The sequence below is a fragment of the Bicyclus anynana genome, chromosome 17 (genome assembly GCF_947172395.1).
Source record: "Bicyclus anynana chromosome 17, ilBicAnyn1.1, whole genome shotgun sequence".
Lineage (NCBI taxonomy): Eukaryota > Metazoa > Arthropoda > Insecta > Lepidoptera > Nymphalidae > Bicyclus > Bicyclus anynana.
In genome coordinates, this window is record NC_069099.1 from 325,266 (window position 1) to 353,034 (window position 27,769).

The following is a 27,769-nucleotide window of genomic DNA, read 5'->3' on the forward strand; positions in this document are numbered from 1 at the left end:
TGTTGTTCTTTTTTATTGAAAACTAGTGGACCCTGTCAAACTTTGCTTTGACTTATGTGCACTTCTTCCCTATCCCTACCCTTCCGTACCCCTACCCCTTGACTCTTATATGTTTGTATAGGAAATAGAAAGGGGTTGTTTTCATGGTTTTCCTGGCAAATATTATTAGTAAAAAATTGTGGAGGTATACCTCCACCAAAAATTAAAGTTGGTCTTTAAATTTTTTGACAAGATAAATTCGTCCAGCCGTTTTCAAATAACTCGTTAATATATATACAAGATTTAAAATTTTTCAGGTTTATACAAGCTTTCACACTGCTACTATTCTGGTAATAACATTAATAGGATTTGATTTTACACAACATGCATCAAGTTATGTTTTAAAATACGAATTTTTTATTAAATAAAATTTTATACTCAGTATAAATAATTTTTAGAGAGAATATGCATAGCTATAATATTATTAAACATTTTAATAACAATTTCCTTTTCCAATATCCATTTGTACACATTTTCAAGTATTGGCGAGCATCAAATCGCTGCCACTCGCAACACAGTCACTGGCGATAATAATCTTGCTGCCTGTTAAAGTTTGAATGACGTCACAAGCAGCTACTTCCGCATATGTCACTCCACCAATCATGAACACTAAAATAGTCCTTGGTTTTAGAGAAAACCCACCCACTTTATTGTCACTTTTAATTGTTTTCAGCAGAGATTTGGCATTCCGACAACCAAAATCTAAAACACTGTTAACAGTTAGATTGGACAGTCTTTCATCCAAAGTCTCCAAACCTTCCTTTAACTTCTCAATAACCGCACCGCCAACTTTAAGTTCGTTCAATGCTGATAGTTTTGTAAGGACTTCCAAAAGAGATTCAGATGTAAGCAATGCATTACACAGTACTGCCACTAATGGAACATATCCACTGTTGAACACGTAACTTGGAGACTTCCCGTCCTCAGATTTCGAGGGTAGTTGCTTCAATTTGTTGGCTACAGTCTGAAATTCATTCTGCCACTTTGGTAGCCTCTCACTAAGATTCCCCAAATTTGTCAAAGACAGTTTAGGACTGGACGGTTGAACCAGCAATCCAGCTGTGACTAAGTTATTGAAAACATACAAAAATTTATAACCAAACGCTAACAAATATTTACTCACTAAAGAATTGTACTCTTCATAAGATAATCCCTGTGTCAAACTTAACAAACACATTAAACGTAAGCTGTTATACATATGAATGTCTGTTCCAAAGTTTTCATCTATGTATGTAAAGTTTGATTTCTTATTTCTATTGTTTAACATTTCACTCTCTGTGAACGTTAGGTTCTCAAACTTGTTGTTCATTTCCGACAATATTGTCTCACTTGCCATGACATGGTTGACTAGATTTTGCTTAAACAATGTAACTTGCTGCAATTTTGTTGCAACATAATGCTTCATCTCTTGTATTCCTAATGCTTTTATGTCTTCATTCTTGAGTAGTTTCGCTTTAGAACTCAACACACTCAGTACTTCAGAGAAATGCCTATGTTTTATCTCAGCATACAAACTATCTATAGAACTGTCTAACATTACAGATGGAGTTTTTGTTGGCGTCGCTTCTGAGCTTACCAAATTTAACTTTCCTTTCTTTAGTTTTGTTTCTTTCACATTCAGTTCTAATTGTCCACAAGTAATGTTAAATATTTCACTCAATAATCCACTGTATGTGGCAGGTGTGAGCAAACTTGATGGATAATCTTGATCTCTATCAATAATAACCAAGGAACCTATATCTTGAGAAGAATTTGTATTCAAAAAATCTCTGGAGTAACTCTCATTATAAACTTCCAGTATATCCAAAACTCTTGAAGACAATTTTCCTAATGACAGAATACAGTTTGGTCGACCTGTCACATGAAATAAACTCCATAGAGACATAGAAATACTTGATAATAATGAATGATTTTGCTCTACATATAACTGCTTGTATAGAAAAGGCAATTCCAGGCTAAGAAGTTGATCGTCCAACAGCATTAGTTCCCATGCAAAAGTGTACAATTTAACAATGTCATAAAGACCTCTGTTTTCTAGGATTGAGTCATAAGAATTAACAACTTTTGGTACAATGATTATGTTGAAGCATTTAGCGTCAGCTAGTGTGGGGTTGTGGCTGAGTAGAGATGAGATCTGGTCCAACACACATTTGTATTTTTGTATGCAGGCTGGTATGAAGTAGACCCTTACTGTGTTGGCTGTAGCACCCAGCTGAGGATCCATTTTGTATATTTTATCAACTCCATGTTGTCTGAAATTGAAATTGAAAACACATTCCATAAATATAAAACATAAAGTATAAGTGTAAAATTGATGTCATTATTGGATTTGTCCACCACTTTACAGTTATATAAAAAACTAGCCAATGCCTGTGGTTTCACCCACTTAGTACCCATTCCTGGGAGAATACAAGGATAAAATATTGCCTTAGACATTCACAAAATAACAAGTATTTTCTAGTGGTAAAAGAATTTTCAAAATTGGTTCAGTGGATCCAAAGATTACAACACCACAAACTTTACTTCTTTAATTATAGAAAGTCCATTTGAATATTTTGTACTTTTTATTAACCAAAAATGGATATCCCCTGTAGGAATTGCAGCATAAATATGAAATAGGAACTCAGATGAAATACGTTCATGATTATTTATCATTGTGTGTTAAATAATATACTATTCAAAGATTTTGTATAAATTTTACATCACATCCTGCCTGTTATCAATGAATTTGCAATACAGAATATATTAGGAGCCTAAATACATCCAGTGTTATAGAATTGGACCCAAATTTTAAAAGTTCAATTCTCTCTCATTCTCATAGGACAATTGTCTTACCTACTCCTAGCACAGGCTCCTAGTCAGGAGGGAAATTATTTTACATATAGAGTCTAGGGAGGGGCAAATACATTTGGTTGAAGTGTGTACGCCGAGTCGAGCCCCATCTTATTAATAGAGTTGGCTACTATTTATTGGTTTTAAATAAAGGTATCTATAATTTATATATATTACCTAAGCCAGGCCACTCCACAAATCCTCTCCAAAGGCTTAATAAGCGATGGGTCTATGATTAGATCTACCTTGTCGCCACATTTGGATAAGATGTTCTGTAACTTGCTCTGAGAAATAAGGCATAGAGATGCGAGCTTCAGATTAAGCGGCTGATCCATTCTCCTTGAATAACTTGGAACAAGTACACCTTTACATTTCTAAATCAGAAATATTTACAAAAATACAAATACAAAACCGTACCAAATTAATGTGTGCATAAACGTCAATGTCAATGTCATCACTTGATTTTTGACGCTTACTTGACTATTGATATGACATTGACAATTGACATTTTAAATTTTGGTACTTAGTCTAGATGATAACTCTATTGATTTATTCTTTACCCCATTATAAAAAATGGGAAATCCAACACAGCACACTTAATAGTAACTTCGTAAAAACCAACGTAAATGATCACAAACGTAATACAAACCAATATTCTACAAAAATCATATCCGTTACGAAATTTTATTTTCATAATGTTGAGAATGATGATTATGTTTATCGTGAGAACTATAGTATGTAAAAATATTTGCGATTCTTTTTTATTATTATTAGCCGGTAAAATTTTGAGCGTCAATGAACTTTTGTAATGTTACTTTAGATATACTGACATTACTAAAATTATCCACATAAAAGTAAAAGTTTCTAAAATGGTAACATTATACACAGCTGATAATTGGCAACGTCAAAAAGACAACATGATTAGGAACTAGCCATACTAAAATAAATAAAAGTTGCTACATTTAATATGTGCATAAAATAATTTGCACTTTGTAATTCTCATGTAATTCTATTTTTTTGAAACATAAAAGATAATACGTGAGGGTAAGAGTATTTTTCTCTTTATTTCATGCTGACTCTTGGTGCGTAATTTAGTTGTAAATTAATTTAAACTAAATTCCCGGGAAAATTCGTCCTTGCGAATAATTTCCGGTCATGCGTCGTTGTCGATGTCGAGTTCGCAGTGAACCTCCCCCCGCGCGCCTCCTTCTTCGCGGAGTGTCTTTTGTCGTCGTAAAATTAAATTTTGTGAAATGGCAGCAAGAATTATCAGAAAAATCGTAAGTTCGTAGATAATGATGTTGATACCCGTTTACTATTAAGTATCTGCATGCGCCCCTTATTTATTAAGTCTCGTGCGACGGCTCGTTTAATTTCTTTTGCCATCCAAAAATAGACTATAGTTATGTCGAAGAATTACATAAATGCCCTTTTGAAGCCTTTTCGTGAGAGTAAAGTTGTCGAGAGCTTACTGAAATTGTTCGAGTCGGGGGTGAATAAGTCCGCTGGAGCGGCTGTGGGTGTGAAAAATGAGGTTAACATTACATTTTGTTTTTTTTGTTATTCCGGTACTGTGGTAGAGGTTATGCTATAGGTTTTATGATGTCCGCCAGGTCCCAGCTGGGCGATCTGGTGCGGCGCAATACAGTACGGGAGTCAGGAAGGTGACACTCATCCCTGGGCACGGAATCGGCCCTGAGATCACCGTTGCTGTTCAGAAAATATTCGAAGCTGCCAAAGTTCCCATAGAATGGGACGAAGTGGATGTCACAGCTGTCAGGGTAAGTCCCTAATGTTCATGTGAACATTTTTAATTGAAATTAATTTAAAAAGTGAACAGTGAGGGAAAAAAGAGTAGGTAATGTAACAGGAAATTGCCTTTATTTTCCTCCTTTTGCTTGCTGAGGTGTATTTTAAATGTAAAAGTTTCTAATATTCATTGAGATGTTGGTAAATTTGTATTTATTTATAGTAACTATTTATTATTGCTGCAAAAGGTCAACAATAAATATTCTTTGAGTAAGAAATTTATAGTAATTATTTTTATTGATTCTCTGCACATATACACAACCAGCGTAACTCTAAACTAGTATATCTAACAATAATTATAATTTTTTAAAAAAGAAAAATTTATTTTACACATAAAAAAATTTCAATTTAAAACACAAATATGAGAGTATAATTTAAAATATTTTTTCTAGGGTCCAGATGGCAAATTTGGTATTCCACAAAAAGCAATTGACTCTGTCAATGCAAACAAAATAGGTCTGAAAGGCCCTCTGATGACCCCAGTGGGTAAAGGGTACCGCTCCCTCAACTTGGCTCTGCGGAAGGAGTTTGACCTGTACGCCAATGTCAGACCTTGTAAAAGTTTAGATGGGTAAGTTTATTCACAGTTTTATATAAAACTAGCGGATGCCCGTGACTTTGTCTGCATGCAAATTAATATAAACTTTCAATCCCTATTTCATTCTCTTCTATTTATATTTTAGCATGTTATATATGTAATAAATAGTTCACTAATCATTTTACACAAATATAAGTCATAACATGAACCATTTATATTTAAAAAAACTTCAAGCCCTTTTTAACCCTTTAGGAGTAGAATTTTGAAAATCCTGGATGACATTATTTTTAGAATTTTTCTGGTAGTATACAAATGTTACTTGAAAAACCATGCAAACTTTCAACCCATATTTCACCCCCTTCTGATTTTTTTTCACAACAAAAAGTATCCTATAACCCCCTCTTTGTAATGGTCTCTAATAATGCAAAGTTTCATTTAAATTTATTCAGTAGTTCTAGAGTGATGCCTGGTCAACAAAATCACTGACAGAAAAAAATGATTTTTTATTCTTTATAAGTTAGCCCTGCTGCTGCTAGACTACAATCTTACCTGATGGTAAGTGATAATGCAATCTAATATGGAAGCGGGTTAACTTGTTAGGAGTAGGATGAAAATCGACACCCCTTTTGGTTGTCTGGTACTGGAACGATAAATCCTTGGTGGTACTTCTTTGCCGGTAGAGACACCAGCCAAACCTTAACTAAGTAGGAATACCTCAATTGGCCCAGCTGGCGATCAAACACAGGACCTTTGTTTTATAATACCACTGTGCCACTGCGGCTGTTGTTTGTTTGAATGTTTGATTGGATTTATATGTAAAAAAAAAAACAATATTCTGTGAAAATTATTATAGGTAGTTGGTACAAAGTGCACTGGGTCAGCTAGTGATAATGTAAATTGTTGGATTAGCACATTTTACATGATTATGTGTTTAATAACTCTATTGTAAAGCATACTAGATATTAGATTACGAATTATGGCTTGTGGTTTGTTAAGACTTCTATGCATCATATCAATTTACTAAGAAATTGTCACTTGTATAATAAATATTAGCCGTGATAGCCCATTGGATATGACCTCTGCCTCAGATTCCAGAGAGTGTGGGTTCGAATTTGGTGCGGGGCATGCACCTCCAACTTTTCACTGTGCATTTTAAGAAATGAAATATCTCGTGTCTCAAATGGTCAAGAAAAAACATTGTGAGGAAACCTGCATACCAGAGAATTCATTATAAAGTACTCATATTATGGGTTTGGAACCTAAAAGGTTAACCTTTTTAAACTTTTAGGGGGTTTCAATCTCTGAGGAATCTAACACTGGAGGGGACTGGAATTTTAATCGTATTTGTTCATTTGGAATTTTTATTTATATATAGAATAACATTAAAAAAAAGAAATCCTTATAAAAATATTTTGATAACTTATTTTAATACTAAATTGAGATTACTTATCAGAAATATGGCATTCCTTGAAATCACGACGAATTGATAACCAGTTGACTTAATAGTGGACATAAAAGTTGCAATGTCAATGCCTTTTTTTACGTTTTACGTAATTCGCTAATATTGTAGGCTTGTCAATTGATAACAACTGTGATGGATGTGTTGATATTGCTGGAATTTGTGACGACATGTTCCTCTTTTGATAAGTATTGTCACATGACCTTTTAGTTTCCGTGAGCTTGACTTCTATTAGCACCTCATTATCATGCCATGTGCTGTAGCATGGTGCGGGTGACAGTTGCCTTATGACGTTCATAATACGTACTAACATCGCGACAAACTTATGAGTGAAACGAACTGTCCAACGCACCATGCTATAGCGTACGAACTGTAAGTTATATTTTTTGTATTCTGTTAATACTATAAAGAATTTATATTTTTTAATAAAAATACGTCAATGGCGAAAGTCCTGAGACCGACAAAAAATTATTTTTTCCATTTTAATTAAAAAAAATTCAACATTATGAGAAAACACTGTTAAAAATAAGAACAAGAGTAAATACTAAGTAATAGTAGGCTGTACTGTTTGAAACTTTTGAAAAAATAGTTAATAAATGGGTCGATGTTACAAAACTTGTGACCAATGACCGTGAATTTAAACGCGAGTCAATTGAACGGTGATAAGCGCTGATTCAGTCGCGACTCGCGATAACCGTTATCTTGTACGTGGCTACCGACGAGACGGATCTTAAGGTCACTGGCTTAGGGGGTTTAAACATTAGAAACATTTAGACGAGCGCAATACATTAATATTAATATACATTAAAAAAAATATAAGAACCCAGTTATAATGAACTAGCCAATGCCCCAGATTCACCCGCGTAGTTCCCGTCCTCGTGAGATAAAATATATCCTGTGACATTCACAAATAAACTGACGTTCTAGTGTCTCATCAACAAATCAAAAAAACAAAACAAAATTACCGCTTTTGATTCTTTTAACTTCAAGATAAATTGGAAGATCACCACATTTTTCGAAAATCAAATGTCGAAGTTTTGGTATCTTAGGTCTTGACGATTTTTATGATAGTCTGTGATTTCGACAGCCTCCGTGGCGCAGTGGTATGCGCGGTGAATTTACAAAACGGAGGTCCTGGGTTCGATCCCCGGCTGGGCAGATTGAGATTTTTTTAATTGGTCCAGGTCTGGCTGGTGGGAGGCTTCGGCCATGGCTAGTTACCAACCTACCGGCAAAGACGTACCGCCAAGCGATTTAGCGTTCCTGTACGATGCCGTGTAGAAACCGAAAGGGGTGTGGATTTTCATCCTCCTCCTTACAAGTTAGCCCGCTTCCATCTAAGACTACATCATCACTTACCATCAGGTGAGATTGTAGTCAAGGGCTAACTTGTAAACAATGAAATAAAAAAAAAGATTCTATCTGAATGTGTGTGTATTTTAATTTGGATTTATTGGCATCTGTTATTGATGCCAATAAATCTAAAAAGTCTCGTAAATACAATGTAACTTAATTCCTGGTTGCATTCACTTGAATGGTGCCAATTGGGTCATACAATGTACTGAACAAGACACATTCCTTGTTACACTAACATTTAATGTAATGTCATCCAATCACGATTCAAATCTACAATGTAAAACAATCTTATCAGAACAAAATCTCGTGTTGAATAACTCATAAAAGATTACTGATAATTTCCTCAAATCCATGTTGATGAATTATTATTTATTACCTTTTGGATAAAAATAGCATGTGTTAGATAAAACATATATTTATCTGTGTTAAGACTCATCCTTTGTGTACAATAACCATAATAATATTGTGTGCATGGAATTAAGTTTTTAACAAATTCCGCGGGAACTACGGATTTTTCCGGGATGAAAAGTCTATCCAGAGTAAAATCTATTGTCATTCCAAATTTCAGCCAAATCGGTTTAGCAGTTGTTGTGGCAAAGGAAGAAACATACCTACTTACACACACAGACTTTCGCCTTTGTAATATGAATGTGATTAGTGTGAAGTGTGATTTTCGTAAAACGTAGGTAACTTGACTCACTCGAGAATATTAGATTTAGACTTAATTCAGTTAGCAGGATATGTCTGGCAATTTATTTATTTAATTTTACAATCTAAATTACATAATATTTATTACATGCTACATAGTTAAATTTCATCCCACTGCTGGGCAAATGCCTCCCCCTTCCTCTTCCATCGTGTCCTTTCCATAGTTGATCGGGTCCAGTATGTACCTTTAAAGGCAATCAGATCGTCTTTCCATCTAGTAATTGGTCTGCCTCTTTTTCTTTTTGCATCCCTTGGGCACCACGATGTTGTTACGGTACTGTCTGGCAATTATTTATATTAAATTATCTTTGTCAGGATTAAAACGCATACGTTTCCTAGCTTTTACTTATCTTAGGCTGTTTACCTAATAGAGGAATAAGAAAGGGTAAAAAAGGTTGTTCTTTTTCTTTTCTCCCTCTTTAATTATGGCCAATTCGTTGACGTATGTTAGCCACCTAATATAATTAAGAAATCAAATAGGTAACGACCGCATTTTTCATATTCCGTAAAGCATTGTTAATAAAAATCACAATGTCAAACTGAGCAATATCCACCTACTTTGTGATATCCAAGGGTTGTCAGTCGCCACATTTTTACCTATAGTCTCAATTTTAATCAGTTAGCATTAAATAAATAGTGAATATGTATTCACGTGATGTAAGAATTAATAACAACAGCTGGTCTGTAAACTTCGTATATATAAATATTATTTATTATTTACTACTAGCGGACGCCCGCGACTTCGTCCGCGTGAAAGTCGTAGTAAACTTTCAACTAACTATCCCCACCCCCCCTAGAAACCCCTATCCTACTCTACCCTAACGTACCTCTACCCTACCCCTACCCTACCCTATCCCAACCCTACTTCTACTTTACCACTACTCTACCCCTGCCCTACCCCTGCCCTACCTCTACCCTTCACTACCCCTACCCTACTCCTACCCTACCCTACCATACCCCTACCCTACTCATTAAGGCTGCACTTCTTTATTTATTCCTCCCACCGCGAGTCGCGTCGAGCGCGGCAATCGTTACACAAAAATAATCCTTAAAGCATGAATTAGTATTCACGTGCGATGGCTTAGCGTATTTCATGTATAACTTTGGTGTTTCTTTACCGATTTTTATGATTCTTTTTTTATTGAATAGGTAATAAAATTAACTTTCTTATTTGGGATGAGTGATGAGTGTTATAAACATAAGAGTAGACAAATATAATTAGAAAGCTCCGAACTGCTAAGCTATCGGGAGTTACACGTGTTATTGTGAGTCAACCATAAAAGATAGACATATATATGCTGTTGTGTTTTTATACATAATTTTAAGGAGAACATTTCCGTCATACATGAATTCTATGTAGCTTTAACCATTAAGGCTGTACACGCGACGGAAACTTAAAAAATTGAGTAACTTCTCCCGTTTTCTCAACATTTCTCTTCACTGCTCTGCTCCTATTGATCGTAGCGTAGTGAAAAGTATACTTTAACCTGCCCAGGAGTATGTTGAATAATTGTACCAAGTTTCGTTGAAATCCATCTAATAGTTTTTGTTTCTATAAAGAACATACAGACAGACAGACAGACACAAAAATTTTACTGATTGCATTTTTGGCATCACTAATCACCCCCTGATAGTTATTTTGGAAATATATTTCATGTACAGAATTGACCTCTCTACAGATTTATTATAAGTATAGATAGTTATTTAGAACTACGAGGGGCGTTCAACAAATTCTCGGTATAGGCATGAAATAATAAGAAGAAAATTCTAAATAAAATATATTTTTCCATGTAGTTCCCCATAACCTCATACATTTATTTGATCGGGAAAGTAACTTTTCTACACCATCTAAAAATATTTTTCTTCTTTGCCTAAAAAATGAAGAATTTATTGAACGCCCCTCTCATAGTGGTGATAGATGGTGTTAGGAGGAAGCTACCGTACCGTAGTACCTGTCAATGTCTCCAACTGCCAACCTCACCTGCTAGTGGTGCACCCTGCAGATGGACTGACGAGACTGGCGACCGACGATTGGCAGTATATCCATTCCCAATGGCTAGATTATTTAATGTCAAATGGGTGTCGGGCAGCAGCGAAACCGGCGCAAGAAATATAGCTCTGCGCTGACCAACCAACATGCCCAGTATCGGCCAAATCTTTGTAGACTGACGACATCAAGCGAGTCGCAGGTATTCGATGAATGCAGGCGGCTCAGGATCGTGATGTTTGGAAGTCTGTACTTAAGGCCTATGTCCTGCAGTGGACGTGCATCGGCTGATATGAAGATGAGGATAGTTAAATATAGTTAGTGATTAGTGAATAGTCCATCTGTAAGGTAGGTATAGGGTTATATTTATGAAGTTTTTCAATTGCAGCATCAAGACCCTCTACGACAACGTGGACGTGGTGACCATCCGCGAGAACACGGAGGGCGAGTACTCCGGCATCGAGCACGAGATCGTGGACGGCGTGGTGCAGAGCATCAAGCTCATCACGGAGGAGGCCAGCAAGCGCGTCGCCGAGTTCGCCTTCCAGTTCGCGCAGGACAACAAGAGGAAGAAGGTCACCGCGGTACACAAGGCCAACATTATGTGAGTCAAATGTAAACGTGGCATTCTGTCCTAGCCAGATTCGAACCCACACCCTCCGGGATCGGAGGCAGAGGTCCACTGGGCTATCACAGCTCTCACAGCGGGGCATGCACCTCCCAACTTTTCAGTTGTGTGCATTTTAAGACATTAAATATCACGTGTCTCAAACGGTGAAGGAAAACATCGTGAGGAAACCTGCGTACCAGAGAATTTTTCTTAATTCACTGCGTGTGTGAAGTCTGCCAATCCGCATTGGGTTAGCGTCGTGGACTAAGGCCTAACCCCTCTCATTTTAAGAGGAGTCTCGAGCTCAGCAGCCGAATATGGGTTGATAATGAATTCTGTCCTAAGGAACACTCCCGATCCAAACGCCAACTGAACTATGTTAGCTATGGTAACAAAAATATTATATTCGAAGGGGCACAGATCTACAATAAATTACCATCTGATAAAGATGCTTGGAGGCCGTTGGATCAGCTTCCACCTTCACACAGGAAGTAAAACTATAAGAAATGTAAACAGTAATTGTTATCGATTGTAAATTATAATACTGTATGACTTTTTCAAAAGAGCAACTGTTGAGTTTCTTGCCGGTATCTTCTCAGCAGAACCTGCCTTCCGAACCGGTGGTAGAATCTTTACAAATAGTCAACTGGCGTGTCAAAAGTGCTTGTAAACTGAGCCTACTTGAAATAAATGATTTTTAACCGACTTCCAAAAAGGAGGAGGTTCTACGTTCGGCTGTATGTATTGTTTTTTTTTTTTTTTTTTTTTATGTATGTCCAGCGATGATTCCGTCATTTGTGGACCGATTTTGAAAATTCTTTTTTTGTTTTGAAGGGTTTGATTCCAGGGTGGTCCCATTTTTTTCATGTCAGGATCTGATGATGGCATCCTGGAGAAATCGAGGGGAACTTTCGAAAATCGTAGGGACGGCTAGTGCGTTTGTTAATGTTTCCATAAGGTATCTTAAACCACTACAATTTTATGAAGGTCTGGAGTGCGTCTGATGATGAAGCCGAAAAACAGACGATGGAACTCGTCAACGATTTACAGCAGGTACCTTTTGTTTGGGCTAGATTTATTTGTATTGATGAGAACTTTCCACCTAGATGGGTTGTGACCGTATTGAGGGTCTGATGATGAAGACGAAGGACAGTTAAGAGAACTCTTCAACGGTTCCCAGTAGCTACCTTGTGTTTGGACTTGATAAATTTGTATTGATGAGAACTTTCCACCTAGATGGGTTGTGACTGTATTAGGGGTCTGGTGACGAAGATGAAGGAGAGTTAAGGGAACTCCTCGACGGTTCACAGTAGCTACCTTTGTTGGGACCTTATGAATTTGTATTGCTGAGAACTTTCCACCTAGATGGGTTGTGACTGAATTAAGGGTCTGGTATTGAAGACGAAGGACAATGAAGAGAACTTCTCGAAGGATATTAGTATCAGTTTTGGTTACACTCAGTAGGTGTGCTAACACTAAAAATTAAAAAATAAAAATTTTAATAAAAAAATTCAACCGACTTCCAACTCAAAAATTAGCCTAAACTAAAAAGCAAAAAATAACATCTTACCTATGTGCTACCTTCTGATCAGTTTGAAGGCGGTGCCAAGCCAGTGATGTTTTAATTTAAGCCGTTTAAATTACAAAATTTCTGTGTGCTTTAATTAAAACATGACACTGGATTGGCACCGCCTTCAAACTGATCAGAAGGTAGCACATAGGTAAGATGTTATTTTTTGCTTTTTAGTTTAGGCTAATTTTTGAGTTGGAAGTCGGTTGAATTTTTTTATTAAAATTTTTTGATTTTGATATAAAAGAAGCTAAATCTATGTTTACTTATAAAAAATAAATTGAAATTTTATTTATTTAACTAGCGAATGCCCGCGACTTCGTCCGCGTGAAACTCGATGTAAACTTTCAACTACCGCTACCCTACCCCTACCCTACCCCTACCCTACCCCTACCCTACCCCTACTCTACCCCTACCCCTACCCCTACCCTACCCTACCCTACCCCTACCCTACCTCTACCCTACTCCTATCCTACCCCAACCCTACCCCTACCCTACCCTACCCCTACCCTACCCCTACCCTACCCTACCCCTACCCTACCCCTACCCCGTTTTCTAATTATTATTAATATGAACTTTATACAATAACAATAAAGCTCAAATTGACTACGTTTTAGTTACAAATCATTTGTATGGGAAAAAGAAAAGGGCTATTTTAGGGTTTTTGCCAAAAAATTAAAGTTTATAATTAACAAATAAAAAATAGGGGTTGATCGTAGAGGGGTGAAAAATTGAAAGTATTATGAGATTTTTTGTTGTAAGTCATCAAAAAATAAAAAAAAAATTTACCAAAAAAATTATAGTTTTTAATTAACAAATAAAATATAAGGGTTGATCGTAGAGGGGTGAAAATTTAGGGTTGTATGTATTTTTGTATGGTGTGTCATAAAAAATAAAAACAAAAAATTTTGCCTAAAAAATAAAAAAAAAAATTTAGGGGTGGACTACCCTTAACATTTAGGGGGATGAAAAATAGATGTTGGCCGATTCTCCACCCTGGCCGACAATCACGCTAAGGATCACAAAAATCGGTCGAGCCGTTTCGGAGGAGTTCAAGTTCGAACACCGCGACACGAGAATTTTATATATTAGATAACATGTCATTGTAACACATGCCGCATCCAGTAAGCACTAATCTTTGTTTTATTAAAACTAGTCGAGTATTCTACGTAACAACATGTTATTTTAAAACTACCCGCATTTTTTTAGCAATTATTTGGATTTTTTGTCTGTAAAATTCAAGTCTAATTAGTCTGTACACACGTGAATGAACAGCTTAGTGAGTTAATTGTATTTCTCATATAAGCGAATTTAATGTAAAAATAAAGATCTTATACCAGAACCAGAACTGAGTTGTCCCAAAAACGTCCTTCACGATCCAGGCAACGTTTACAGTGGAATTCAAAGGCATTGCAGGGGCACCCCCAGGGGACCATTCACCCGCTGAGTGTCGAATTCTCAATAGAGTTTAAATTCGACACTCAGCGGGTGAACGATTTCTGGGAGCGCCCCAACATCTTCTATGAATTCGTAACACAAGTAACATAGCGCCTTCGACGGCGGAGTCCCGGATATCTGACGTTACCCGGACGCGGGTAAAACTTACGATCTCTGAGACGATCGGACTGATACAATTGGATAGAAGCAGGCGTTAGTTTGCGGAAGTTCGTCATGAATATATATACATTTCTTTATTTTGCTAACATCAGCGAAAAGCCGACGAACCTATGCGACAACGTCACCCAGATCCGACAAAATACTCTCTACGTACGTTTCACCCCGAAAGCATAGCCTACAGTATTTTGTCGGACCTGGGTGACGTTGTCGCATGGGTTCGTCGGCTTTTCGCACATCATAAACGACGGGCCTCTAAGCCGATGTCCGGGTCTCAGTCAATCAGGAGTCAATAGACAACCTTAGAGTAATTCCGCCCTTTGTTTTCAACGGATCGGTTTTAGACTTCGACAGACATTGCAAAACTTGTAGATAGATGTTTGTTGACTACGGAATCCTAAAACTGATTTGTTTAAGAACTACTTGAAAACTATAACATGCGCTGTTTATGTAAATATACGGTTTGACGAGATAATTTGTGTATGAAGGCGAGTGCGGCCTCGAATCATCGCAGTAAATGGCACACGCGATACTGTACGATCGTATTACGCCTTCATTGGCGCTAACGATACGGTGTCAAATTGATGTTACATAACATAGTCTAGTGTTATGTTATCTATCTATCTATTGGTATGGTAAGCGAAGGCTGGAATATATTGTTCCAACAATCTTTAACGATATTCCGGATACGGTAAAGAATCTTCTAAAAGATACAAATTTACTCACGAACATACATAAGCGGTAGCTAAAGACTTAAAGAGTTGGGACAGCCTGTTCATTCGCACTTTTTTTCGATATTTATTTAACTACCCGATAATGATTATTCTTGGTTTTTCTTCTCTTTTGTTTGTTAATTATTTTTGTTCTTAAATATTGTATTATGTAATAATAACCAGTGTACAGTAAAACCAAGTGTGGTTTGTGTTGCATAATGGTTAGGCTTAATTGAAATGTGTTTTTTGTAGAATAAACAAAGGCTGTAGCATAGTTTTGCTTCACCTATCGTATAAACATACAAATGCTTTATACCCTCAGTCTAATTACATAAGGATTAGTCGTCGTCGTCTTCAATCCATATTCGGCTCACTATTGAGCTGAATGAGAATGAGCAGAATGAGAGGGGTTAGTCCACCACGCTGGCCCAATACGGATTGGCAGACTTCACACACGCAGAGAATTAAGAAAATCATCTGGTATGCAGGTTTCCTTCACCGTTTGAGACACGTGATATTTAATTTCTTAAAATGCACACAACTGAAAAGTTGGAGGTGCATGCCCCGGACCGGATCCACTGGGCTATCACGGCTCACGGTACTAGTGTCACATTTAGATTCACAAACATAATTATCTGTCATTTTTTGACGAAAACGTGCTTAGATTATAGTCGATATATATTTTATACTATACTAGTATATACTATAACCGTTTTTTACACCATTCAACTTACTACACAATACGGATTTTTACGGAGGCTTAGGAGTCTTTCATCGCATTGTCTAGAGTCACTGTCGACTTAGGAGAATAAAAGAAATCTCAAGGGGATGCGTTGATAACAAAAAAAAGATATAGAAAAATAAGTCACCTGGGTAAAACACCTTGTATGCTTTTAAGGGTTAAAACTACAACAATAAAATTATTAACATGTAAATATGAAACTTTCCAGGCGTATGTCCGACGGTCTGTTCCTGCGGTGCTGCCGAGACCTGGCCACGAAGTACCCGGGCGTCACCTTCGAGGAGCGCTACCTCGACACGGTCTGCCTCAACATGGTGCAGGACCCGTCCAAGTTCGACGTACTGGTACGTTATAATATGCCAATAGTTTTTGTAAATATCTCTCGGCGAATGAGCATCGCTAGTAGTATTTTTTGTTGTAATTTCTCTAAATTGACAATATTTAAAAGACTCAATTTTTTTACGGCCTCGGTGGCGCAGTGGTATGCGCGGTGGATGTACAAGACGGAGGTTCTGGGTTCGATCCCCGGCTGGGCAGATTGAGATTTTCTTAATTGGTCCAGGTCTGGCTGGTGGGAGGCTTCGGCCGTGGCTAGTTACCACCCTACCGGCAGAAACATACCGCCAAGCGATTTAGCGTTCCGGTACGATGCCGTGTAGAAACCGAAAGGGGTGTGGATTTTCATCCTTCTCCTAACGAGTTAGCCGCTTCCATCGTATTTGAAACGGCTGCGACACCGCCATGTTCCGTGCGCTCAATCTGCCTATTATTCTTTAATCTGTGTCTTTAGAAGAGAATTGAATGTTTCCAGGTGATGCCCAACTTGTACGGCGACATCATGTCCGACATGTGCTCCGGCCTGGTGGGAGGTCTGGGCCTCACTCCCTCCGGCAACATCGGCAAGAACGGCGCGCTCTTCGAGTCCGTAAGTATTTGTCCGTTCTATAGGGTCTCTGTCACTTACACCATGGATGTGTCACCGTTAAATTGTTAATAAAATAAGTTAGTTTATAATCTCACTCGCGATATTGTAATCTGTCGATATATTGTAAACTGAACATACTGATTACAATTTAACGTGTTATTTTTCGGTATATTATAAAAATAATCTATCGAAGTGTAACCGTTAAATTGTCAATCAGGATAAATTTACCATAGGGTTACAAAAATATTACAGTGAGCATAATAAAAATAGTAAAAAGTTACAATGGACAAAGAAAAAGAAAAAAATCGCAGGGATGACCAGTGCGTCTCTTAATTTTTTTAAACACTTAATTTTAAACACTGTTCTTCCATTAGTAAAATGTTGTTATTGTTAATTATAAGTATAATTTTGTCAAATCTAAGGTTAGGTTAGGTTAGAACATAAAAATCCGGGTGCTTATTCTAGTCTAGTTAACTTAGGTCAGTCTTTAGGTATAATAGATAATAAATAAATAAATGATGTCACAATTCTTGAAGTATTTTATTTGGCTGACATATGTGTTTCATTCCTAACTCTATGGACACAGAACGGTCTGCTGTAACGCCGACCAATCAGGGGATTATATATTATTAGATTATAATATACCGAAAAACAACACCATAAATTATAATCAGTATGTTCAGTTCACAATATATCGACAGATTACAATATTGCGAGTGACATTTTAAACTAACGTATTTTACAATTTAACGGTAACAGATACACTTCATTATCAGCTAATGGATGTCTACATACCATAACAACCTGACCTGACTAAGCCTAATTGAAATAAATGAATTTTGATTTTCATGGACTGTATGGACTTTTAAACACCATTTTTAGTGGTTTTCTGCAACTATTCGCGCTAGACTTCGCTACGTAATATATCTGTGTAAATTTAATTCCTCTGCTGATTTCAAATTCGGTTGAATCCGCAAATGAAATGAGAGCAGAAGAACCGATACGAATATAACTCACGAGAGTCAAAATTGCAATGGGCAGGGCCATTTCGTAGAGCCAATAGTGGTTAAGTGTTGGTTAACACCCCCTAAACTAGATGGATAAAATGACATCAAGTGGATCAAAGAGTGCCTCTGAATATATGGGGCTTGATACCATATATAGTTTTGAAGTCCAAACAAGAGTTATAGCCCAGGTGTAGACATCCATTGGCTATTGGATAGTGATGGTGAATTTGATCCAACTGCGTAAGTCCTAATCATTGGATTGGTTAAAAAACAAGTATTGGCAAATAATATATCATTCCCAAAAGTAAATTAAATCAAATCAAACGGTTGAGCAATCCATAATTCATTAAACTTACATAAATACATACATTTTACAAAAGTAAAGCCTTCAGATATATTATAATAATTACCCTTAATCTAATAAATATAACACGCCGTAACTCGTAAAGAAAAAACGTTTCGTCCCAACGCAACCAAAGATGGAGCTATGTTTCCGATTGAGCCGCTATTGGTCGATTTTTTTGTAGCATCTCGGGATATGTCAATGATAGGACAATCAGACAAATAAATCTGAATAAGAGCCATTGTTTTGATGTATTTGTCGTAATTCTTGAAAAATTTACTCAAATCTTCTTCACAGTTCCCAATTCCTGGTAATTCTTAAATTGTTTCTTGAAAATAGGGATGATGACAGTTTTTTATATTGTATATAAATTAGGAGTACGCTACTAGTAAAGCAATTTTGTAAAAGTAACAGGGTATCTGCGATCATTACTTTCGAAGCTACAGAGGATTTAAAGAGTCAGATTTGCGGCGCTGCCGCGGATCCCTGAAAAACGCCCCATACAAAATGGCACAAATTAATGATGTCGTTGATTCGCCATTTAGGTTTGTATGGGCGTTCTAACTAAATTACAAATATCTTTGCTATTTGTGCGTTCATGTTTATAATTCACATATTGAAAAATGTCACGTTTAATAAAGCTAAAAATGTCTGAATTTTCATCTAATCACGATAATAGAATTTTAGTAGATTTTGAAATTTCATAATATTAATTATTTTGCAAATATTGACTTGAATGTCTCATAAAATCAATATGTTCAAACCTAGTCATCATCCCTATTTATAAAAGAAATGTTCTAATACCATAAACAATCAGCCACCAATGATAAGATAGCATTATTGCAGAGTGCGATTCAAGTGGCACTAATCCATTTGATTGAGTCGGTCAGTGTTGCTTGTTGATAACGTTCACGCCTCTCAATAAGTAGTTGTAAACTACATATCTCACTTAAAATGTAGAGAAATTCTGCTAGTTGTACTATACAAATTAATAAGTAATTGTAAACTATAAATCCCACTGTACTGTATATTGGAGAATAGTTCTACCATAAAAATAATTTAATTTTACATTAACCAGATAAATAATACATACTTGTCAAATTACTTTTTCTTTCTAGTACAGACAAATATGGCTAACTTTAAGGTTTCCTTATAACTATGGAACATTATAATTTATTTATCTACCAGTCCATGTATGAATTCCACAGTTATTACACAAACCTTTGTTGTTTTTAGTTATATTTTTGCTGTAAAAGTTTTAATACCTATGTAGGTCTAGTAAGACAATAATCTCGTGAAATAAAAAGACATTGTCGACCAATAGCCACGGAGTTGTCCCAGTCCAAGCTCTTTCGTTCAATAAAATAGAGACCTATTTTTAACGACTATGCACATATTACTATGCAGATACACATGTCGACATATTTTGTCTTTGCCTCGTCCCAAGATATCGTGTGTCTCTTAGACCTACTTAAGGATTATTAATTTTTAAAATTTTTTTATTCAGTTATTTTTCTTATTTATTGATTATCTGTTTTATTGATTATCTGTGTCTTTATTGATTATCTGTTTTATTGATTATCTGTGTCTTTATTGATTATCTGTTTCAAAAAATTTGAAAAATTTTAAATTAGTAAATGGATAATTCATACAAAAACCAGGAAGCAATAGTGCCAATTGTGAAAAATATTATAAATGTAAGTCTCGTCCAGACATTTTAGCGATGAGGTGTTGGACTAACAGGTGTTGTGTGCGGTTTTACTAAAACATTTCGTTTTGCATGTATATATGTTTTATGTATGTATGTGTCAATTAAAACTTCAGTCAGTTAGTCAAAGTATCTAGGGTTTAATTTCAACATGGGTTACTATTAATTATTATTATTAACCGACTTCAAAATAGAGGAGGTTCTCAATTCGGTCGGTATTTTTTTTTTTTTCCTATCCATTTTTTAATTGGGTTAAAAATTAAGAACAAGAGACTAAACTTTTAAATTAAAAGTGTCGAATTGCTTAATAACAAGTTTTGTCTTTGTCATCTATACTAATATTATAAACCTGAAGAGTTTGTGTGTTTGATTGAACGCGCTAATCTCAGGAACTACTGGTCCGATTTGGAAAATTCTTTCAGTGTTAGATAGCCCATTTATCGAGGAAGGCTATAAGCTATATATTATCCCTATATTCCTACGGGAACGGGAACCACGCGGGTTAAACCGCGCGGCGTCAGCTAGATTGACATAAAGTACGAAATTGACAAATCTTACGTCAAGATTATCTGACGTTTATTAGATTGTGGTAAAACTTGCCCATAAAGTCACTGCATATTGTAACTCGACCAGAAAAGGACAATCAATTCTGGAAATTATAACAATTCATACACAAGTATAAATAAAGTCTTATATGTCACTCGTAGTCGTCTAATATATTAAAAAAAAAATTGCTAGCTGGATAAACATATTTTTTTATTATAACACAACAAATTAATTAAAAACACAACCATTTCATTAACAATAATTTTGTTTACATATAAGTCTACAGGTTATTTTAATATATTATCTGTGTCCTTGCATTGTGATATAATTTATTGTTTTTGTTCACTGTGCAAGTGGCAGTAATTTAATATTGATTATACAAGAATCTCCAAACATAGATTCCAGTAGTTACAGTTAATGTTATCAGAATTAAAATGTGTTTAGGTGCCATCCATTGATATTTTCTACTAGAGATAGGGCACTAACGCATCAAAACTGAGGCGGACAGATGTGCATAATTGTCTTAATTACATTTAGTCGCTTATTAAACATCGATAGTTATTTAAACAAATATCACCATAGTATTGTCTACAATGTCGAGTTGTGTGTTCTGGAAGTGTAACACTTATATATATTAAATATTTAATGTAAGAAAACACAAAATTGTGCTTGTGTGCGGAGTAGTTAAATTCAGATCACTGTTTGTGGTGATTTTGTAACATATCTATATAGTATAAAATATCATTGGTGCCATCAATGTGTGTTTGTGTATATCACATAACAGACAGTTATTTTTAATTTAAAAAAAATATACTGCAATTTCATCAACAGACACAGTTTTATTTCAAAACACACACAGGAGCAAAAATAGTTAATATAATCTTTTTCGCGAAAGATTTGACTTCACGCAAATTAACGCCACAGCATGTGTTTAATTTGTTATAACAAAAATAATGGTTTTTTTACTGCACGGACTTGTCATTAACTAGATGCCGCAAAGCTTTCCGAGTGTGCTCGAAAAATTATCGATCTTTTTTTAATCAATAGTTCTCGTCGACGTAAATAAATAAAGAATATGATTCCATGACATTGTGATGATTAAAACTCGTGAATTTCATTCCAAAAAATGTACACTATTTGATGTCATCATACTGAATCAACATGTGACGTCTAGTTAAATATGAGTCCGCGGTTTTGTTTGTACTATGTCTGCGTGTAACCTAATTGCATGGCACGGGCTGACCGACTAACATATTACAGGTACACGGCACAGCGCCATCTATCGCCGGCCAGGACAAGGCCAACCCCACAGCATTGCTTCTCTCCGGGGTCATGATGCTTCGCCACCTGCGCATGTACGACTTCGCTGACCGCATCGAGGGTGCATGCTTCGCCGTGCTGAAGGAGGGGAGGGTGCTGACTGAGGATCTGGGAGGGAAGAGTTCTTGCACGGACTACACCAATGAGATCATTAGGAATATGAATTAGAGAACAAATGAGCCTTCATAGCCTTAATAGCTCCATGTGGGGTAATAAAAAAAAGAAATGCTGTTTTGTCGATAGTTTTGACTTCTTTTATTCTAGAAAAACTTTTGCTTGGTTGTTGATTATTGAATAAACTAGTTAACCAAACTGGTTTATCCAATTACGTTTAGTCCTCAATTGCAACCAGAAAACGGTTAATGGAGGTTCTATAAATAATTAAAAATAATAAAATTCCTTTATTTGTTTGAACAATTGATTGATACTAATCGTTTTCTGGGTTTCAGTTCAGTTTTCATTTCCTTGTTTCATATGAAAGAAGTTTGAACAATATTAGTTGTTTCTAGCAGTCTCATATTGGAGATGTTAGAAAACTTTATTTAAAAAAAAAAACCAAAATATCGACAAGCAGCAGCGGAATATGTTGCTAAGTTAGATGAATTTAACAATTAATTTAAATTATTGCTTTGTTAGTTTTTAATATAGTAGAACAATTGTTATACTGAACACGCCATCTCTGGGCCACGAGCCTTAACGCTGAACGCTAATTTGCAAGCGTCAAAGTCGAGCGTCAAAAACAAATGTAATGAGTTTCAATATTACGCCTAGTGTGCGTCAACATTTGTCGCGATGAGTGAAAGAAATGTATTCACTTCACATAAGTAACCTTTACCAACACTTTATACATATTTAATATTTATATTCTAATTTAAAGTTCGTTATCACACTAATATTATAAATGCGAAAGTTTGTGTGTAAGTGTGTATGTTTGTTCCTCCTTTGTACTGCGGCTACTAAAGCGATTTGGCTGAAATTTGGAATGGAAATAGATTTTCCTCTGGATTAACATATAGGCTACTTTTCATCCCGGAAAAGTCAATGGTTTACGCGGGATTTGTGAAAAACTGGATTCTACGCAGACGAAGTCACGGGCGTCCGCTAGTTTCAAGTAAACTTACATTGTAACCCTTTACAAAAGTTATTTAAATCGTACTACACGATATCAAAATTATAAAATTTTGGCAGTCATGAATGAATGAATGATCGTTTACTTTAGTCATTTGGAAGTTTATTGTAAATTTTTATTGCCATACAAAATGAACTCTTGGCGTATACTGTCAATCTCGTGGGGGGGGGGGTTAACCAATTTATTTTTGCAGCATTTTGACGCTTCGAAATGACTCTGTAGCGAAAACATATCTCGTGGCCCACACACAAGGCATATTAATAAGATCTGTTCTAGTTCCATTTTACGAACTATGAATTTACAAATATGAAACTGCCAAAATGAAAATGTTTGATCAGTTTTAGAACAAAACCAAGATACTTTATACAGTAGATATACAGTCTTCGTCTGAAATAAATAACTAAACAAAATGAAAAGCCATTACTCAGTAACTCTCAAATATATTTTCATGTACGAATATTTTGAATGGTCTGAGTTTATTTAGAACATAGATCAAATTCAGTTGCAGTTAACAGACATTAAAACAACATTATTAACTAAAATAATAAATATTGTGTACCTATGTACGAATATTTTTTGTTTTGTCCAAATTACAATTATTGAGGTGCATTGAAAATCATGCTTTATATGAGCAAAGACAATTTTTTCAAAATATGAACAATGGACACTGTTAAATCATAGGTTCTCAAAGTAGACGGTAACACATGGGTGTTTGAGATTTTGAGGAGGGTCCAGAGAAAGTTAGAATGTAATCTGATGGCAAAGAAGTCTTAAAAACTCACAAAATAGTTTGTGTCGAAAAATTATTTAACAACTACTTGAAGATGAAATTCTAACTGAAAGATTATTTTTCATTTAGTTCTGCACTAAATTGGATTGGATACATTTTTTTAGATCAAATTTTTCCAAGAGTATAGGAAACTCAGTGCTTTGGGTGAATTTTCTTTATTTTCAAAAGACACAATAAGTTTGAGAACCCTTGGTTTAAACCATAATTAATGATTAAACGAACTTACCTGTAAATGGAATTCTATCATAATTATGTGAGTCGCTTCATTTTCAAAGAAAATAAATCTCCGAAACGTGCGTTGTTGCTTGTAGGTTAAAGGAAACTACTTGGTAAAATTTATATCTGGGAATGAAGTGACGAAATATAATTAGTTCTACGATTCAATTTGACTAGACACAGCTCGTAGGCTTACGATGTAATGGCGTGATGTCCAATTTGATTTTAAAAATATATTTAATAGGCAGCTGATTTATGTTCGAAATTTTTCAAAAAATAATTTGTATGCAATTCAATATTAGTTTTAGATTTGACACGCACTTAACTTTCAAATGTGTTTAATTGAAATAATATTTGGTATTTTCATATTAAAGTACAACTTTAATTTAAGGACGTTTAAAATGAAAATATGACCGTATTCTGAAAAAGTGTTTTAGTTTAGTTTAAGTTAATTATGTGTTGTTGTGTTACCATAATGCGTTGTATACACGTATGCTGATCAGCAAAAATCTGCAGTAATGATCAAATACAAAAAGCTTTATAAGCTATTGTATAGCTTTTATCGCGGGCTTTGAGCGCGGCAACCGAATCAAGAAATTCCGTAACAAAAATTAACCTAACACTCCCCACTCCGACCGATACACGGCGTTGAAGGCCGTGCATCGTCTAACGTCGATTCACTTCGGCAGACTTCGGCACGGTGTGTGAGTGTGTGCGTGCGACTAGACGTGTGTGCGTAGACTATAGTGTTTTTCAGATAGCATGGGTACGGTGACAGTTCGTTTCCCTTAAAAATGTTTATTAAGATCCCTTGAATTCACACCACTTTCTATTATATACTAGCGGACCCGGTCAAGCTTCGCTATTACTTATGTGCACTTCTTCCCTATTCCTACTCTACACTACTCTACCCCTACCCTACCCTACCTCTATCCTAATCTACCCCTAGCCTACTCCTACCCCTACCTTATTCCTACCCCCCTACCTTACACCTTACTACTCCTACCCTACCCTACCCTACCCTATTCCTAACCCTACCTTACCCCTACCCTACTCCTACCCCTTGATTCTTAAACTTTTGTATGGGAAATAGAAAAGTACTGTTTTTAGGGTTTTCCCGGCAATTAATCTAATTTTTTTCACTTTTTAAACCTTCCCTATACCTCCACGAACATTTCCAATGTAAGATAAATCCGTTCAGCCGTTCTCGAGTTTTAGCGAATTAACGAATAGCAATTCATTTTTATATATGTAGATTAGAGAAAAAATTCTTGTATTTCTCACGAAATACAATATTATGTTTTTTTTTTCAAGTCAATAAACAATTATTTACTTGTGCTGCTCGACACAACCAATACAGAATGTGCTGAGCTTGCGCGTTTTCTTGTTACCGATTATAATATGGTAAATCGAGTTTGCCGATCCGCATATGTGTATATCACGTAAAAGCATCTATTTGTAGTGATAATTGTGGCTGTTTTGACTTTGTGTGATTATTAGTTAATTTCTTCTCATCTGATGAAATAGTGGAAACTTGGTACTAATTAACTTGGTAAAACGTTTTAATTAGCTGATAAAGTACTCTTGTCAGTCTCATTCTTAGTAAATGTTTATTTCAATTTTATTCCTTAATATTATATTATTTTTTATTTTCTACAGGGTTAGTACCAATATCAGCCATATAAATAACAGTATTCACTAACAAAAGTTTTTCGTATAATTTTAGCTCTTTTTTTTTAGAATTTAAATTATGGTGAGTGTTATTCATATTAATTGATTATGAAATACTCACACAACTGATTTGATGTGTGAATCGTGCCGCGTTACAAGAACCAACTCATGACTATGGGCCCCGTGTAGGGTCGAAAGTAGTCGGGCATACTCCGACCTTATATCACGTGAGTTTTAGCCGTGTTTCATAATCAATTAATTTTAACTCTAATTACCGTCACAGACTAAGGCAAGAACAATTCAAAAGGATTGTCTATCATTTCCTTAAGTCTGTGGTCATAGTTTATTCGTTCCTCAATTTGTGATGTAGTTTTTTTTATTAATTTAAGTTTACTTATAACACGTTTACCTTGATTTTAAATACTGAAGTATTATTACCAATGATTTATTTCATTTTTTTCTTATTTATTTATAAATATGTGAAAATGGTTAAACTTGAGGAAATATTTCAATTATTTCCAAAAATATATATTATCATATTTACAGGTAAGATCGTTAATAATTATGGAACTGATTCTTTTGAAGCAAAAAGTAAGCAATGACATTGAAAAATTCCCACGAGTTTTAACTATTTTCAGATATATTTTATTTATTAAAAATGTTCAGATGTAATCTGACAATAATGTTACTCTAGAAGTAGAATCTGAATATGAAATTATGTATTTTGCATTTATACTTAAGTTACTGTAATCTGATTCAATGATAGTAATGAAGTTATACTTAAAAATAAAGAGTTTTCAAAACATAGTTGGTTTTATTTTAACCAAAAATGAGGAGGGTCTATGTTCGGCTGTATGTTTTTTTTTTAATAAGTTTTATATTAAAAATTAAAAAAAATATTCAATCCTCCCGCTGTGGGACATTGTGAGGAACCTCCTCAAAAGACGTGCCATCCTAAGAATCAACAACCTTCCCTTCTGTATCTGACCCCTTCTGTATCTGACCCTTGATCTAGCAGTTAAGCGGAAGCTTAGGCATATTTAACAACCAATTCCTAATATTTTGAAAAAAACAGAGTAGCTGATCGGCACAATCACCATTCATGTCTGCATGCATAAAGCACTCGTCTTGCATCTTTACATAAAGCACTCGTCTTGCTAGTAAGCACACGCACACATTGTCATTGTGGAAGGATCTTTAGATACATAGATTAGCATGATAATACAAAATGTCACAATTTTTTTAAAAATTATGATAGAAGAATAAGAGCGGTTTCAGACTAGCGTTTTATACGCATGAAGTGTTTTTGGAAGCGCGTCTTTTGGTACACGCTCGTACAAAATATGCTGATCATTATTATTGTTTTTCAGGTACACGGAACTGCCCCTGACATTGCCGGCAAGGACATGGCGAACCCCACTGCCTTACTTCTCTCTGCGATAATGATGTTGCGGCATTTGCAGCTCAACGACCACGCGGACAGAGTTCAAAACGCTTGTTACGAAGTGCTACGGGAAGGGAAATCACTGACTGGAGACTTGGGAGGCACTGGCAAATGCAGCGAATACACTGCTGCAATTATTTCGAAGTTAAATTAAAACTAAATTTAAAATCAAGCGAATAAATAATCCCGCCTTTTTGGTATAGAAAAACTTTGTTACCATAGACAAGTGTGATTGTGACTTGGAGTCGGATCCTTTAGTATTATTAGATTTTTTTCTAAGTCATTTTACTGTTTGTTCTAATGCCTAGTTCGGACTACTTTAGTATTTTAGTCGAGTGCGAACAATTTATGGGCGATAAATTCAAAAATTTTTCGTACTCGACTAAAATACTAAAGTATTCCGAACTAGGCCTTAGGTTCAGTGACTAATTATTAACTCCAATATGAAATGCCAAAGCCTACACTGAAAAGTTTACTTATACAAAATGTATAAAATGTATTATTAAATATTATATTATTGATAATCGGATATTTTCGATTAAGAGTAATTATATATTATATTATTGTACCTACGTATAAAGCTATACAAAAACATTCAAAATATATATAAGTTATTTATTGAATTGATCGCTGCGTCATTGTCAAACAATGTGTAGATAAAAATAATTAAAATAAATCTTCTAAAACAAGCCA

General features: G+C 35.4%; 2 protein-coding genes across 4 annotated transcripts; one reads left to right on the plus strand and one right to left on the minus strand.

Moving 5' to 3' along the window:
• Positions 1 to 373: 373 nt before the first annotated feature.
• On the minus strand, positions 374 to 3,326 carry LOC112049301 (vacuolar protein sorting-associated protein 33B). Its single transcript, XM_024087141.2, has 2 exons — positions 3,049 to 3,326; positions 374 to 2,291 (listed from the first exon to the last, which is right to left on the minus strand). The coding sequence occupies exons 1-2, from the start codon at positions 3,204 to 3,206 to the stop codon at positions 515 to 517; spliced, it is 1,935 nt and encodes a 644-aa protein (XP_023942909.2). The 5' UTR covers positions 3,207 to 3,326; the 3' UTR covers positions 374 to 514.
• Positions 3,327 to 3,995: 669 nt separating this feature from the next.
• LOC112049313 (probable isocitrate dehydrogenase [NAD] subunit alpha, mitochondrial) lies at positions 3,996 to 27,769 on the plus strand. Of its 3 annotated transcripts, none has more exons than XM_024087163.2 (7): positions 3,996 to 4,151; positions 4,485 to 4,652; positions 5,073 to 5,251; positions 11,117 to 11,332; positions 16,186 to 16,321; positions 16,789 to 16,902; positions 27,003 to 27,769. In XM_024087163.2, exons 1-7 carry the CDS (start codon positions 4,125 to 4,127, stop codon positions 27,228 to 27,230), a joined length of 1,068 nt encoding a protein of 355 aa, XP_023942931.1. In that variant the 5' UTR covers positions 3,996 to 4,124; the 3' UTR covers positions 27,231 to 27,769. The 3 variants fall into 3 exon arrangements, with proteins under 3 accessions (XP_023942931.1, XP_052742521.1, XP_052742520.1); XM_052886561.1 differs by lacking the exons at positions 3,996 to 4,151; positions 27,003 to 27,769 and adding exons at positions 4,185 to 4,405; positions 21,767 to 26,435; XM_052886560.1 differs by lacking the exon at positions 3,996 to 4,151 and adding an exon at positions 4,202 to 4,405.

Excerpts from the sequence above, each read along its gene's own strand:
- LOC112049313 (XM_052886561.1), top strand. The coding sequence starts at position 4,277 with ATGTCGAAGAATTACATAAATGCCCTTTTGAAGCCTTTTCGTGAGAGT. Across the intron at positions 4,653-5,072 it reads TGGATGTCACAGCTGTCAGG|GGTCCAGATGGCAAATTTGG; the intron begins GTAAGTCCCTAA and ends TATTTTTTCTAG. Across the intron at positions 11,333-16,185 it reads GTACACAAGGCCAACATTAT|GCGTATGTCCGACGGTCTGT; the intron begins GTGAGTCAAATG and ends GAAACTTTCCAG.
- LOC112049301 (XM_024087141.2), bottom strand. The coding sequence starts at position 3,206 with ATGGATCAGCCGCTTAATCTGAAGCTCGCATCTCTATGCCTTATTTCT. Across the intron at positions 2,292-3,048 it reads TGTGGAGTGGCCTGGCTTAG|ACAACATGGAGTTGATAAAA; the intron begins GTAATATATATA and ends TTTCAATTTCAG.